At 37.2% G+C, this 17,007-nt stretch overlaps 1 protein-coding gene across 1 annotated transcript in view; it reads right to left on the bottom strand.

The window, feature by feature from the left end:
- The window catches only part of Ziz (Zizimin), a 36,032-nt gene that overhangs the window by 17,365 nt on the left and 1,660 nt on the right, over window positions 1-17,007 (bottom strand). Inside the window, exons 3-28 of the mRNA XM_053769219.2 lie at window positions 15,914-16,086; window positions 14,164-14,461; window positions 13,751-13,925; window positions 13,269-13,476; window positions 12,593-12,896; window positions 12,202-12,419; window positions 11,646-11,836; window positions 11,105-11,349; window positions 10,599-10,798; window positions 10,089-10,209; window positions 9,292-9,564; window positions 8,918-9,034; window positions 7,890-8,072; window positions 7,327-7,464; window positions 6,824-7,019; window positions 6,334-6,404; window positions 5,346-5,505; window positions 4,752-4,991; window positions 4,264-4,384; window positions 3,740-3,883; window positions 3,228-3,445; window positions 2,645-2,881; window positions 2,094-2,254; window positions 1,598-1,718; window positions 1,056-1,142; window positions 445-569 (exon numbers count right to left, since the gene is read on the bottom strand). Of these exons, the coding sequence (XP_053625194.1) occupies window positions 445-569; window positions 1,056-1,142; window positions 1,598-1,718; window positions 2,094-2,254; window positions 2,645-2,881; window positions 3,228-3,445; window positions 3,740-3,883; window positions 4,264-4,384; window positions 4,752-4,991; window positions 5,346-5,505; window positions 6,334-6,404; window positions 6,824-7,019; window positions 7,327-7,464; window positions 7,890-8,072; window positions 8,918-9,034; window positions 9,292-9,564; window positions 10,089-10,209; window positions 10,599-10,798; window positions 11,105-11,349; window positions 11,646-11,836; window positions 12,202-12,419; window positions 12,593-12,896; window positions 13,269-13,476; window positions 13,751-13,925; window positions 14,164-14,461; window positions 15,914-16,086 (4,725 nt within the window). The remainder of the gene's footprint in view (window positions 1-444; window positions 570-1,055; window positions 1,143-1,597; window positions 1,719-2,093; window positions 2,255-2,644; window positions 2,882-3,227; window positions 3,446-3,739; window positions 3,884-4,263; window positions 4,385-4,751; window positions 4,992-5,345; window positions 5,506-6,333; window positions 6,405-6,823; window positions 7,020-7,326; window positions 7,465-7,889; window positions 8,073-8,917; window positions 9,035-9,291; window positions 9,565-10,088; window positions 10,210-10,598; window positions 10,799-11,104; window positions 11,350-11,645; window positions 11,837-12,201; window positions 12,420-12,592; window positions 12,897-13,268; window positions 13,477-13,750; window positions 13,926-14,163; window positions 14,462-15,913; window positions 16,087-17,007) is intronic.

The raw sequence follows: 17,007 nt of genomic DNA on the forward strand, positions 1-17,007 counted from the left end.
AATATTATTTTGTTTAGCCAGTGAAATCTAACTTTTCTAACGACAATACATTTTATTAAGTTCGTTGGTACAGTAGATAGGGAAAATTATAGACATTGGCATGATGACAGAAACGTATTAGAAATATGAGAAGAAACTGGACAAAGAGCTAATATCTTTTGTCCCTTATTGCGAGCCCGGTTTAGTGGCCGCTTTGTATGAGTCTGGGAAGTAGTGTAGGAATGTTCTATCTAATTTGGCTAAGCTGTCTTAAATTTCCTTTGACTTTGGTATAAACAAACAGGTCGCTCGGGTGAGCCAGCTGTAGTGCATCCTCATCACTGTACGCCTGTTTTGCCGTTTCGTACGAGACGTACCATCTCATTAGGCTACGCTAGCTTTTTTCCTTTGTTTTTGGTCTAAACAAGTAGGTTTCGTCTTCTGTGGCAACTATGTGGACATTACCTCATCATGGTCGTGTAGCCGTGCGTTGTGGTCGGCGAGCGTGGCCAGCCAGGCGTGTCGCAGGCGCGGCGTCGCGCGACATGACGCCGCTAACGCGTGTTGCAACTCTGCCAATTGCACTCCGCCTGGATATAGGATAGATAGATATACACTTTATTACCTAATTAACAAGAGGAAATATAACGTATAAATATAATATATAAGTTATAATTGGGTTACCAAAGATAAATGAGGTATCATGCTTAATTTTCGGTTTGTTACCTAGTTCTACTGAGCAATAACAGCTAAAGATAGCGAAGTAGAACTAGTGGGAATAACGCTAATTTTCATTACGATACTAGTGGCGCGAAACAGATTCGCGAAGTCAATTTAAAAATTAACTTTAAGTTGCAAGTAAGTTGATTAGATGAATATTTACTTTTTACTACTGTAGAAAATGTTACTTTATGAGACTTTATTGTATGCTCTTGAACAAATAAGAAATTCATAGAAACAGTGTTCATTCTAGACCTTAAAATAAACGATGAAGATTAAAATCTAATTTTAGGCGGCTTACATCCAATCATAATATGTCAAACTTTACTAGCACAAGAAATGAAAAGCACATTTACCCGATCCTCCCCCACCAGCCAATCTCGCTCGTGCGCCAACAACAGTGCGCACACGCCTCATTAGCTCAGCAACTTCGTTTGACAAGCCTGCAATAAAATAAGCACATTTATAAAAACTTTCCAAGATGGGTGTGTCTGCTTCTTTAATGCCCGCACCGTCCCAACGTATGTTTTTCTTTCCTTTTTAACATTAGTCTGCTAAAAAGAGACAGAAACAAATGCGGATTCATAGGAAGAAACGTCATGATACATTCCGTAGGCGCTGTACGTACATCCATAGGCATGTGCCGCAGCAGTGGGGACGTTTATTAAATGACTTAATGATGATGATGCTTTATGCATTAACGACGAGACTAGAAGGCCTTGGCGACTCCGAAATTGTGACTTGTGTGATCTTTTTATCTTGATTGACTTTTGACACTCAACACGAGAGCAGAAGCAGCGGTCACATTCTATGTATTTCTTCGAATATTTGTAATGACCAGAATAAGATTAGAAAAGTTACGTATGTTAAAATAAATACATAAATATAATGTAATTACCGGTTCCTTTCATAGCTTTGTCGCCGGTCGCAAAGCAGTTGATCACAGATAGAGATTCTTGGAAGCGCTTGCAGTTGAGTGCCGTTGAGTTATCGAGCAGTTTGGACACTGCTATTATAACCTAAATAAAAAAATATATAAAAATATGTGTTAGTTTTGTTATATTTAAAAAATAATATTGTGGCTTCGAAAAGAATACATTATGTCAAATTAATCTAAATGGCACCATATTACCGCCCTAATGTTGTGAGCAGAAACGTGTAAGTATATTGGTTTAAAAAATGATTTATAATGATTTATAAAATATTATATTGTAAGCTGAAAGATAAATTAATTGTTAGATAAAAGTTATTTTCCAATTAGTCCTATCCAAGACTTGTGAAATATTTTTTGACGCTATCTGTTCGATATGTTACATATTAATCAGATACTCTTATCAGGAAACGGTGTACAACCCCAAAACCTACAACATTGGAAAGCTAAATAAATAAAATACCTGTAAATGAACGCGAGTGAGATTTCCCCCGGCGCCATGTTGGAAATTGGCGCGCATGAGTAGGTACAGTGCCGCCGCGGCTTCTCTTCGTAACCACGCGGCCCGTGCTTCGCATAATTTTACTACCGCGCTTACTACTCCTGCGCATAATGTGCTGCCACCTGTGAAACCAAAATAGGATAAATTTATATTTTATATAAATCGATCGCATATCGTGTAGTTCGAGTCTGGAACAAACTCAATGAGATTATGGTCACTGCACCTTCCGTCAACAGTTTTAAGAACAGAATCAGCTTAAACTATGTGTTATAAAAAAAAAGTTGTATGAGCGATAGATTCGAAGGTAAAGGCTTTACAAATTCATGTGAATTTGTAAAGCCTTGACCGACAATCTTCGAATCTATCGAATTGGGTTAGCCTGTAAAGATAGATGTAAGTTGTGAATAAATAAATAAATCTTGCTCACTACCACCCGGCTCAATATTCATATCAAAATGAATTAGTATGAATGTCCCCAATAGCATAAAGATAAAACATAGGCAATGAAGTACCTTCAAACAGCGTTTCTGAGAACTGGTTGATGTAAGCCCTGAGTGCCGCGAACAGATGCTTGTACAGCGTCTCGCTCTGAGGAAACTGGAGAAGCTTGAGGTAAGGCTTCACCGCCAGCCCGTCGGCGGCACCCAAGTTCTTCATGAACAGACAGCATCGGTCTATCAGCGTGAGGCCCACTTCAGTGGCGAGAGATGCGGCGGAGAGGACGGTGTGTTCAGCTATACATTCTAGTTCTGGAAGTAAATAATGCAAGATTAAACACGGGTACAGTCAACAGCACATCAAACCACCTAAATTCGCCGCTATCATCGTATGAAGTTAACGTAAAGGGTTTCATGCGATTGACTATACACAATAGAGACGCATTTTTGTTAACTCTGACGATATATCGCTGTACTGTAAATAAAATTCAATTGAATTTTAGTGACAAACAGAGACTGAATAGATTTGAAACATTTCCGAAACAAATAGAGCTTTTAAAAATGACATTCGTAGTAAATTTTTAAGCTCTACATAATATACACCTAGTAAAATACTATCAAATTATATATTCTTCAAATTTTAATAAATGATACAAACCTGAAGTAACGGTGTTAGGAACGAGATTCTCCCGATTGACAGTGTTATTCTTCTCCACAATGATGGGTGGTTCTTTGGAGAAATCTGGCGGGCTCATGCGCGCCGGTAGCGTGCGCGCTTTGATTGGTTTAGGCTTCCCGTTGCAATCGGGGGTAGACGTTTTCAGTTCTGACAGAATCCTTTTACGGCCTACGTACTGGAATTGTTCGGCGCATATTCTGAAAAAGAATTGGGGAAGTTTAGTTTTACACTGGACTTTTTTATCTTCACTGCAATGTTTTTTTTTTAAATCAACCTAGGGGGCTGTCATGAGGGTTAAATATTAATAAGATTTTTTTAGCTTAATGAATTATTAAATTATTTATTTCGTTGTCATCTACAATAAACTCAGCCCGCGGGCAAATTAGGCCCCATTTTATCTCTAAATTCCTACGGGAACGGAGGCTCGGGTTTCGGCTATTACATGACTAAAATTTTAACGATTCCTTGAATATCAAGGCTTGTATGCTTACTCTAACACATTGAAGAATGACTGCTGCTGCGCAGGCGTGTGAGTTTTCCACCATTCCACCAGTCTGTCCTCGTCTAAGTACTTCAAAACAAACAGGAAACACAAAAGCACATCGCGCACCTCCTCGGGCGACATCACACCAAATCTGGGACATACACATACGACCACAACCGCTGTTACAAGAGTAAACACAACACAATTAAAAAATATTAGGAGACAAATGTAGCTTCGGAGACAACTAAAAATTATTCATTGAAATTTCAAAAGCAAAATTAATTGTCTAAAGGAATCAAGCTTGATTTTAAAGATCGATGAAAACTTAACGATTTTACGCATAGTTTTATACTATAACTTTAACTAATTAGATTTAGCCCGTTTATATATTTTACTAATATTTCACACATTTTTATGTAATATTTTATTTTTCATTTTCTCTTAGTAGTTTAATAGCTATAGTTATATGTTTAATAGATAAAAGTTGACTTTTCATACATATTCTAACATTTACGCACAAATAACACCCACCTGTTGACTTGATCCCCAATCTCCGCCAAGTCTAGCCGCCCCATATTTCTAGGAAGCGAGTCCCCTCCAGACATAGTCGACACAGATTCTAGCGAACTTTGTGACATATTGTTTGCGTGATCTACAAACATAAATGCACGTGGTACAAACAAGCACACAGCAAACAATACAAACAAGAACGTCACATAGAAAAAAATATTGATTTAATGAGATTTTTCGCCATTATTTTTGGCATCAATATTGTATTAATAAATCCAATTATTATTCTGGATATGAGAAAAAAAAGTAAAAGGAAAATGATAAGTGGACTGTGATTTAATGATAAATAGAAATGATCAGCATATTTTGGGGGAAAATGTTTTTGGCTATTGCAAATGTTTCTGAATATGTTCCACTAAACAAACGTATTTACACTTGATGCAGTACATAACAAAGGCAAAACGTCACGTATATTCGAAAGACTTTTCAAGTATATATATATATATTACCTTTTCCATACATATGATTTTGTATAACCGGTGGGTCCTTGAAATGGGCAGAATTTCGGACTGGCGTATGTTCAAAGTGGAGAGTCAATCGGTTTCGTCTTGGCGTGCTATTTGCTGACGTCACATCCTTCTGCACATTGACCGCTAGGTTGATATTCGTAAGATCGCCGTCAACTTTATCATGGCCGTTTTCTAACACGGGACTAGCGAGGGATTTCGTTACGAGACGGTGGGCATTTTCTGTGACAAAAAAGTGAAATAAGAAATATTTTGATGAATTTTATTGTAATAAATGTGAAAGGTTTGAATGTTTTTAAGTATGTTTGTAACTCGATCACGGGAAATCTATTGGGACTGATTTTGATACAATTTAGTACATGGGTCGAAGATAACCATGCAGCTTTTATCCCGAAATATTAACGGGAGCGAAGCCAGGGCGTAACTGGTTATCCTTATTTACATATTAGAAAACAAAGTCCTCTTTCGCGCCTGTCTGTCCAAAACGCACGGATTTTCATGTGGCTTTCACCAACTTTAACCACTACTGCTTCGCGTTTATCTTCAGACATCGTTTTGTAGTAAGGACGTGTTTACCTAAAACAAGAGTAAGCCAGGGCGCGTAGAGCAAGGCCAGGCGCGCACGACACGCGCGCGCGCGGTAGCGGTCGTCGTGCTCGTGCTTGGTGAGCAGCGCGCGCAGCACGCCCAGCGACAGCCGCCGCTTCTGCGGGGCCTCTCGCAGCGATTGCTCCACCTGATCCGTATATATTTGTTACTCCACATTTACACTCAGCCGCTGCCACTTCTCCGCTGCCGGAAATATTTCCCTAAATACTTCTGCGGCAATAACGACGCGAATGAGCATTTACACTCAGACTTCATATTCTTATTCTTTCTCTCTTCTTCTGGCGCTGTCACAGCCACTGCGCCGAGCAGTGACAGCGCGATTAACCTATTTACATGCTCGTGCTGCCCACTGGGATGCTCACTTCTCTGCCCAATAGGGCTTAGTGTAAATGTGGCATTAGACTAATTCGATGCGAAATCCTTTGTTGTCCATTATCATTAACACTACATGGTATAGTTGTAAAACAAATACGTCTGTCTGTTTTAATGCCGGTTCCACGATATCATTGAACAATTTGCCAAACTTTGTCGGATTCGGAATACATTGCCGATGTTTCATTGCGGTAAATAAAAACACTCATACTAACTACGCAATCGTTATGGCATGTGTGAGTTTTTGCGGTAAATAAAATACTATATAATGTTAACGCATTCGAGTAGGGATGTACATACACTCATACTATATAATGTTAACGCATTCGAGTAGGGATGTATTTGAACATTTAATTTAGACATAAGCTTTAAACCACGCGAAGGATTTTGATGCAGTTTTCACTATTATTTAGACAATTTTTTCCAAAAGATTTATAAACATACTGCGAAGGTTGGTCGGATCGCTAGTTTTATAAAATGATTAAATAATGATAAAAATTAAACCTTTTCAACATTTCAAAAAAGCCTTACTAATTACTATACTCAAAATTTGTTTTCAGTAAAAAAACGACTACACTCATACATGTTTTAATAGGGTCCCAGCAAGAAAATGTCGCATAGTGAACTCTTCCGTTAGACACAGCTTCGCTGGATCTGAAATGTGGAATCATTATTTTTAATTTATAGCCTTTATAATAGTCTTTCCCTAACTTTATGTAGCTTTTTATAGTTATAATAAGTTGTGAAAACAAGCAAGCTGGTCACCAGATGATCAACCAATGGTGGTACTTGTAAATAATGAAATAAAATATAGAGATATAAATAAACGTGACTATAAATCCCAACTAATATTATAAATGCGAAAGTAAGTTTGTTTCTTTGTTTCCTCTTCACGCATTATCCTGGACCGATTGTTATGAAATTTGGTACACGGGTAGAAAATAACCTGGAATATCACATAGGTAACTAATATTTCAGAATAACATATCCCGAAATTCCCACGGGAGCGAAACCCCGGGGCGCAGCTAGCAGTGAATTTAGTAGTATCAAAATAAAATCAAAATAGTATGTACCTTCATCACAATCTTTGGTAAGAACATTGGCTTGTAGTGGCAAGTTGAATGGCACGAAATGCTCGTGGGAGCAAATAGTTTGCAGGAACGTAAATTTGAAGTCGAACAGCGCCTTGGGGTCGCACGCGTTGAATTTATCTAGATACTTCTTTATCTGGCGGAACACGAAGCCACGGTCCATGAATGATAAGCACGACTGAAACAAGTACATAAAATAATAAGGCGGTTTAGACATATCTTCCATCTCTTTTTTGCAGCTAAATAGGTTTTTTATAACTTAAAAATATGTATTTGTGTATATGTTTCCAATATTTTACTTCGAAGAAACAAGATCTAAATATAACAGGTTTGTTAACTCCAGCACACTAGTGTGGGAGTACAAAGAGCCTTAATAAGTTGGACATTCCAAATAACTATTAATTCGGAAAAAAAACAGTCTTATTTACGTATTAAATGCTACAAAAAAAAAAAAACAGGTGACCATTACACTATATAGTACTAACCTTGAGAAAGAGGGCAAGATTCTTGTTAAAAATATGTGTTTGCATAGGCTGCTGCAGTATATATGCTGGCTCCACCACACTGAATAACTTGTCTATATTCTCCAACAGGTCTGAGTGAAACCTCTCATGGCGTGACATCTAGAACAAAGTAGAACACATGGATTTTTTACAATACAAAAAATATATTGAATATATCCGAAAATGTTTATTTTTATTATGTAAACAAAACATTGTCATATTACAACTCGTTGTAATTTACAAATAAATATGCATCTACGAAACAAAAAAAATTAAACAAATCACAAAGTGGTTTAGCCGTAAAATTGTGACAGAAAGATTTTCGCATATCCATACAAATATTATAAAGAAGAAAGATCTGAATATATATTTTTATTTGTAATGAATAAACTATAAACTACTGGGCCCATTTTGATGAAATCTGGTACAAAGACAGACGAAACCTTCAGGAGTGACACAGGGTACTTTTTATTATAGTTTTACTAGAGTGCGGTTCACAGTTCGCTAGTATAATAATATAATGAAAGTATAGCTATATTACTCACTTTGATTCTCCCAGTGTTGATGAGGTACTGGGCCATGCTCTTGACGATGATGTCGAAGAAGAAACTGGAGTACTGCATGAACTTGTGTCCGAGCAGGAAGTCCTGCTGGCCCGGGCCCGCGAACTGCGGCAGCGGCGCCGTCAGCGCCGTGTGCAGTTTGAACTCCACGCAGTTGAATACGTACTGCAATTCATAAACTAACACTATAAAGACTGCCAAACACTGGTTGCGTCTGCAAAACGCGTTACATCAGTACTTCATGCTTTGTAATATTTTAATGTGTTAGCATAGGTTCACACCGACAGTGTCGCACGCAATCGCAACATTATGTCTGCGACACTGTCGGTGTGAATTATCACTTCTACTACAAAGAGGATTTAAGAAAAAAAAAATATCGATTTGTCAAGTTGATAACTAATCAGAGTTGCAAGTCAAGTAAACATAATGATATGTTATATCTACCTCAATGCTAGTCTGTCAATAAAGAGTAAAAAAAAAACAAATAACTTTGTCTTTTTCCATTGGAATACAAAACAGAATACTTAATACTTTATTTGCATATATGTGGTTACATCAGTTGTTATAACATTATATTGTCCATCACACAAGCCTAATCCGGCCATGCAAAAACATATTAACATAAAATATTAGAATGATTGTTTACATGCAATAATTAATTACGTTATTATTTATCATAAAAAATGTCAAATGTCAATTATGTTTGGGTCGATCAAAAAACTCTTTAACTGTGTAAAAACATTGGTTACACATGGCATTGGAATGGCTGTTAAGCACCTAATGTTGCCAGCCCAAATGCCTACGAACAGCGCCCTCATTTATATTCTACTCTTTAGATATACGGTAACTTCAATAAAATATAATTTCGTGTGCGGCGTTGTTAAAAAACCAAGATTTTAGAAGTACAACTAGTACATAATTTGAGGAAAAGCTGAGACTAATATCTCAGTTATTTGACTACAATAAAAACTTTTATTATGACTACAATAAAAACATAAAATCGAAATTACCTTAACATAGCTATCTAGTAAGTCCTTTCGGCCATAATCGTGTATCATATGAACAAAATGCACAATCAACTTCACGATTTGATAGCCCATATCTTGCGTGTAACTTTTTTCATAAGTCTGGAAAATAAACACATGAGATGAAATATTTCGATAATATATTTTTTTAATTAAGCAGCTTTACTCACCTTTCTCTCTCTAAAGATAAAATTTACATTTTTCAATATTCAGCTAAAATTTTACTACCGTCTCATCAGATGTTAACTCTCCTGGGATTGCTATCGTTGCCAATAGGCTACGTATCTTAGTCGCTGCGTACGACTTCCACGGGAAGATATGGAGCAGTCATTCACACACGCGGAAAGAATATTACTCACCATTAACTCAAAAAGTTGATTAAAAATCGTAGGCAAGAAAGCGATAAGCGAGCTCAGTTTGATCGCGTGGGCTGCCTTGAGGGCGTTGCAGACGTCATTCCAGGGCGGCGACGCGGGCGAGGAGCTCGGCGCGCTGCAGCGCAGCAGCCGCTCGGCCTGGCTGAACAGCTTGTGCAGCTGGCTGTCGCGGGTCGCCACGGTGGACTCCAGCACCAACTGGCAACGAAACAGTTGCTTCTCCGCTTCCACCCACACCACTTCCGGGCCCGCATTCTGGAAATTATAAGTTTGAAAATTGGCCGTGTTCGAAAATTGTAATCGAGAATATTTATGAGATTTTTTCTCGTATGACACTGGTGAAATACGCCAACCTGCGATCGAGTCTTAGATTTGCATCACATTACATGAGTCAACACACACAACCACGTGAGTTAATATTAACTTGTATATACAAATCTGAGTAATTTTTAGTTATTTTATATAGGCCTTCACTTCCGGTGAAGGAAAATATCGTGATAAAACTATTAGTTGGACTATTTAGTCGTCGCTAATGTGTATGCTACTTTTTATGTCAGTAAAAAAGCATTAAAGTCATGTCAAAAACTTACAGGCAACTTGTATAAATTCTGACATCAGTGTTAGCATATCCCACTCATTAAAACAAATAATAATAATCTCCATCCATAAGGAAGACCAGTGCTCCAGCAGTGGAGACGTCGCTGATGATTATGATTAACTAAATTATTCGCAGATAAAATCTTTCTTCGACAACACAATATACATGCAATGCAACTCACTCCTTTTCCTAGACCCAAGGGCTGAATAGCAAGATATCCGGACGGTAGATGCGTGGCGATTGGCAAGATTACTAATTCATCGACGAATTTATCATTCTTCAGTAATGGCACCCAAGCATAGCTGGAAAATAAATTGAGAGTTATCTACACAATTCTATAGATATTCGGTTAGATATTGCATCTTCTAGTGACAAACTGAAGATAATATATTTGTTGTTCTTTAAAAATAATAGTAAGATGACTATAAATTTGTACATGAAAGTCTAACATACAATGAACTTATTGTTATTCAAAGTCATGTCTTATTCACTATCATTACATAGTATAAAACAAAGTCGCTACCCTCTGTCTGTCCATATGTATCAGATGTTTAAAAGTACGCAAAGGATTTTGATGCGGGTTCTTTTGATAGAGTGATTTAAGAGGAAGATTCAAGTGTATAATTTATCATGGTTTTGCTCAAGCGAAGCCGGCCCCTAGTAGAATGATAAGAATACCATAATTTCTTACCCAATGCAAGTCTCCACATTGGCATCGTTCTTCTTGGCGATATCACAGGAGATGTGATGGAAGGTGAACAGCAGATGATGCTGGGGGGTGATGGTGGCGGGGAGGCGGATCTTGGCCTCGTCGCTCCACGCCGGGCTGGCGTTGTGGTGCAGCACGGAGCACCGGTACTGTGACGTCATACCTGTTCTGCCGTACACCACCTAATTCATAACAAAAAAAAACTGCTTAGTTAAAGTTTTGACACATGATTTTATTATTGTCAGAGACATCTTATTGCATTCAATGCGTGAGAAAAATTCATGTTCTTGCTGTAAACCATTGAGAACTTCCCTCGTCGAGAGAATTTATTTTAATGTCAGGCATAGTGAATAGGACTTTTCTTGAGAAATTTTTCTTTTTTTTTCAACTATATCTTAGATCACATCGATTTTTCTTTGGTTACAATCAAAATAACCAAATCATACTAATTCGGTTGAATATATCAATTTTAAATTTCCAAAAAATACCTGCAAAGGTGTATTATCTCCAGTATCGCTGTCTCTTAATTCGATGGAGCAGGCGATATTCCGCGCCCGCGCGAATACCCTCTGCGACTCGAAGTTCAAGGCCAATGGTCGTACATACAGATGGTGCACGTACGCTGCGTACGGTTGCTCTGGTTCCACGTTCAACGTGGCCAGTTCTAGCGTGAGCGGCGATGTAGGAGGAAGTGGGAAAGGCTTCAACGCTGCGTACGCGCTTGTCATGCAATCTGTAAGTGTGACTTTATGAATTGGTGCAACAAACGACGAGAATTGCTATAATAGTCCGACAATGACAAACTGGAAAAAACAGGGACTACCAAATAGAGACGGAGTCCTGGACGAGATGCGGATCAAGACGGACGACGATTGAGATAATACAAAATACGGCCTAGCCTTTTATCTAGAGTGAAGCCCCCTTCAATTATATTGATACATAAAGCCATTTTTTTTGCATTTAGTTTCATAATGAAAATGAGGCGTAATAATTAATATTGCAAAATAGGTAGCAATCTCAAATACTCACTGGGTACAAGTTCATTGGACTGTTGCACGTTAATACTCAGCCAGCCCGGCACAACCGTTAGTTTGGCCAGCTTCTCAGGTTTGCGGAAGTCAGAGAGTATCTTCAGAAGGTCTTCATCCGACATCTTGTTCGGCTCCTGTCGGTACAGCGCGGGAAACTCGGGCGTGGTGTCCAAATCGTTGCTATACATTCTGAAAAACACTCAGTCATTTCACTTATAATCACAGAGGAATAAGAACGAATCATCAAAATCACTTATGATCACAAATAAACACGATCTCACCGAACCAGGGTTAGGACTGACTCTTTACAACTCGTCGTCGATTGTTTTATAGCGAACACACAAGTTGGTTAACAACAGTCACTTTGCCGACGAGTACCATTTTATAATAAAAGCTGTTTTACCGACAATATCTAAAAGCAGCTAAAATGACAATTAAGTTAACACTCCGTCATATAAATAGTTCTACATCTTCAAAACAATAATCATTAGTAAATAATACATTTTCGTACATGTGTTTCTTGCGAAAGTTGACAAAATATAGTGATCGTGTACCTGAACAAAGGTTTAGCAGTCCAAGCAAACGGCATCCTGTAATTGCCGACTCTATTGGCGTATGCTTGCACGGTTTTATGCACTTTGAGCCCAAGGCGAGGGTCTTTAGTGGCTTTCTGATAAGGCTCGAGTACTTGACTTACATGCCCTTGAAGTATTTTGTCTATTCGCACTACCAAAAATAAATCTGGATGAGGATTGTTCACAGATAACAGTACCTAAAAGGAAATATCAAATATTTAAATAAGTATATTATAACTAGTTTTAATAAATGCAAATTAGATATAGAACCACTCTTATAATTAACAAAGAGAGTAGCTATGTAGAAATAAAAAAATAATATTACGCGAAAACATTTCAGCAAAAATAAATAATACGTAAATTATATTACCTGTTTCTTTGATCTAAACCACTCGTCTGGTATTTGTTTAACATCTAACTTAACATCGTAGCTAAAATTCTCTACTAATGACTTTGTACACTCGTCATCTTTGACTAGATCCCTCACGGCTTCATTGTTCAAGTCGAAATGGAAGTTCTCCGTGAGTTTCCTTCCACTCCTTACATCATACAAAGCGAGATGAGTGAAGTACGGCTCCACTTGGCACAGAAACTCTTTATCGCCATCTATCGGCGCCTGTAGTCTAAACTTTAAGCTTTCGCATTTGAGCAGTATTCTTTGGCCAAAGTGTTCTCTGGAAAATATAAAACTTAGATCTAATAATAGTAGTAATCAGAACTGTTATTTCAACAGCGATAAATATGACAACAGATGGCGCTTGCAATCCCTGTTCTACGGCTCATAAATAAGTCCAGCGGCAATATGTGGAATATTACTAAAAGATTGGCTACATTGTTATTGTCAGCGACTGTAGCGCCACGACTGTGGGACTTCTTTCTTGGCACAGGTTCAGTAAAATATTCTATTCAGCATATCAGTTCTGTTGAAAGCTCATACCGACACACTAGCACCGCCGTCGCATTTGAATCAGTTTCTTTTATTCATTCGCAATAACAACAAATTTTGCTACACTGGATAAAGGATTTTATTCGAAAATAGCACTCACTTGAACGGTTCTAATTGAGGTTCAGGCTCCGGCGTTCTCTTGTACGGCAAGCTGAATATATTCGCGCGACATTCATTTCTTGCAACGGCTATCGACATGTCAGTCTCTCGAGAGTAACGCATGAGCAATGGATTCATACTGTGTTCCAGACCTTTTAGGGTCCCGTACGTGGGGGGAGGGGGTTCTGCTGTTAGGGACATGTCTGCATCTAGAATAGAAATAGTGTGAATGATGATTTTTTTGTATTTTTACCTGTGAGTTGACTGGGACTTTATATTTTTTTCAAAGTAGATATGTGTTTTTGTGTAAAAGAAAATTATCTCACTCAAACCAATTACCTATATTTCGAGACGCGTCGATACGTCTTTCGATAAGATGTGCCATGTGCACATGTCTGTCATAAAAAGCGAATAAATTTTAATAGTATTTAAAGAAGATGATGTAATGAACAATCTTGGCAAGAATACTAGATATTAGCTAACCTTTATCTAAAATTTCATCACTTTGCTGTTCGTCTGGGCTATCCAGTTTTTTCTTCAAAGCACCATTGAAAGCTGCTATCCAATCGTTCATATCGTCTTCTGTTTCAGTCGCAAACGTGTATCCTTTGCCGCCAGCCATACGCAATTCGAAGCAGAATCGCCCACGTTTTTGATTCTGAAAAAAATAAATTACAAAAAAAAAACTCTCAGATGCTATCAATGGAGAGCAAATTCAAAAAAAGATGGTTGGAGTTAGAGGAGTCTTCATCAAAATCACAAGGCAAAGTTTTTTTAAATGTATTTTGTGTGCTATGCGTTGGACGCAAGGTTGAATATAGAATGATACTTATATCAAAGCGATAAAAATGCGCCAACTGCGGGAGCTGCTTTTTACTCTCTTAAAACATACATACCCTTACAACGTCCGAACAAAAATCCATAACGATTGTGAGCTTTGTGTCAGTTTTCTTCTCATCCTTATAAACTTCAAGAATATACGTGCCATCGGCCTCTCTAAGCATTGAGCAGTATCGTTTCTTGAACGACTTGGAAGCCAGGTTGCTAAATATTCTTTCAGAGCCAATTTCTGGTCCTTTGAGCAAGTACCCCTCTTTGGTACCGACATCCACTTTAGCGGCTTGCCCTTCATTATCACTTTCTGTCTCTGCATCTATATCATACACTTCCTCTGGTAGTTGATTGTTTATAGGTCTGTAAAATAGGTAGACAATTCTAGAATTATTTTTTTTACTACTCCACACCAGACTTTCTTGTGTGGCTTTATCGATGGTTCGTGCACATTATACAATCCAAATCCAAAGAAATACCATTTCTTTTTTGTAATCAATATAAGCACGCAAATATGATTTAAAGAATTCTTCTTCTTAATTTCCCTAAGATGCGGTAAACTGTACAAAATCAATATATATATTTTAGTTATATACTATACTAAAACAAAGTGTAGAGAATAGTAGCCATTATGGTTCACTAATTTGAATATGAATTGTTTTTCACGTAAATGGGTCGAAATTTGTCAATAGGTAAATATCGGGCAGCAAATTAGTCTCACATTCTGCTTAATTTGGTCACAGTATAATTGGACGTGGATTTCGCTGATTGTTATAAGGAATATAACCAGCAATAGCAAAATAGTACTTTTAACCGTAATATTGCCACGGGTGTAAGGATTCACGGCCCACTTAGATACTTCATATAATTTAATCTTCGGTTATAATATGCTGATCCAAAAAAAGTGAAATCCGAATTGTCCATCTAGTGTTCTTAAAATATGAATGACTCTCAGCCACTCGCCCCGACTTCGCTCGAGTAAATCCATAATAAATTATACACCTAAAGCTTCCTCATATTATCTATATTTAAAAAAATCCATTGCATAGTTTTAAAGATCTAAGTACATATAGGGTCTTTGTTTTATACCATGTATTTATAAAGAAATGCATCACTGCTAGTAGGGAAAGTCCCACATGAGTATCTTATGTTTTACGCTCATCCGCTTATGACATTGTTATAAAAGGATATGACGCACAATTCTGATCTGGTACTCGGTCCATGCAGTAGTGACCTTGTGAAAATAGATCAAAGCTAAAATAGTGCATTCACGGCCACACAAATCATGATAATTGTGTTGCGCTAATGAGTACTGTTGTGTTATAACATTGGCATGTACCACGAAATCTGGAGCATTTCGTTTTAATTAACATTTCGATAAAATATAATTGGTAAAGTATACAGTGAGCAAATCTGTGTTTACTTATTGGTAAGCAGAACAGAAAATTAAAACAAAAATAAAGAGTTGTTGTAGGTAGTATTTAGTACTATCTGACATATTTATGTTTTATAACGATTTACCATTTTTTAATGGAAATTAAATATAGGCCTGTTTCACCATTTGCTGATAAAGTGTCTGATAATCAACATGTATCATTAAGAGTAGCATAGTAGCATAACGATAGAGCTAAATTGTGTTTCAAAAGTGTTGGATAGGGCAAACTAGCCAATTTATCAGCAATTACTATCTGTCATATTACAATGTAATATTTTATTAGAAAGTACATTACAAGTACACAGAACATAGGCCTTCACTGTGCTTGGCAGTTATTTAGAAACAGAGCATTCCTTCTCCAAATAAATTACAAACAATACCTAGGCAAGTTGAGGTAGGAACCAGAGTAGCCGATGTACTTGAAGTGGATGAGGTTCCAACTTGAAGCGTAACTGAGCAGGGCTTGGCGGGTGAGCAGGGGACACGTGGCTGCGGTTCGCACGTCGGGCACTGCCGTCGTGACCGTGCGCCAGCGGCGCGGTAGGACAACACTCTGAACAAATATACATGAATAAATAATATGACTAGATGATCCTGTGGGGGCAGCAAACTGCAATCAATAGATTTTGGGAAGGAGGCCTTTGCCCAGGAGTGGGACACAACTACAGGTCAAAATGAATAAATAACACAGATTGAGTTAGCCCTATAGTAAGTTTAAGACTTGTGTTATAACTTTTCAATATTATTGAATTTCGCTAAGAAATTACCTAGACGATAATGATCGTCATTTCTAATAGGCAGTATTATGATTCCTTGTAAGTTTTGATGGAAGAATTTTCTATATTCGATAATTGAAAAACATAATAAAAATAAATAAATTCTCAACACACATCATAAATGCATTTCCTATTATTTATTGAGTAATAGACAGCCAGCTTCTGCAGCTGATGTGTCTATATCAGACAGTGTTGAAAGTTTTTAGATAGTTCACTTTAAAAAGTCACATCACTGATATTAATTAAGCACTTTACATTATAAGATATTTTGTAAACTTAATAAGGAAGTTAAACATATTTTATACACAACTTAACACTGTTACATTATTTTATAGCAGCTTTATACAGTGGTATATTGAAACCAAGACAGTTATCAATAAATGTGTTCATTGTTACATTTAGTTATTTGGAGATAAAAAGTATTAAATGTAACACAGTTAATAGAGTCTTTGTTTTAAACAATGCATAATTATATATTTGTGAAGTCATAACGTTATATTTAAAAGTCTCAGTATGTTAATGTAATGTTCTATTTAAAGTGTTATATCTAAAAACAAAACTTTAGTGGTTGTTTAGTTATTGGTAGGTACATTTTAAAATATCAAGAATCATCAATAGTATCAAGAACAGATATTATGTTTAGGTGTATAGGGGGCTTATTTGTGGAATTTATTAAATAGCAATAGGTTGCTAGCTTA

The sequence above is a fragment of the Plodia interpunctella genome, chromosome 1 (genome assembly GCF_027563975.2).
Source record: "Plodia interpunctella isolate USDA-ARS_2022_Savannah chromosome 1, ilPloInte3.2, whole genome shotgun sequence".
NCBI classification, from domain to species: Eukaryota; Metazoa; Arthropoda; class Insecta; order Lepidoptera; family Pyralidae; genus Plodia; species Plodia interpunctella.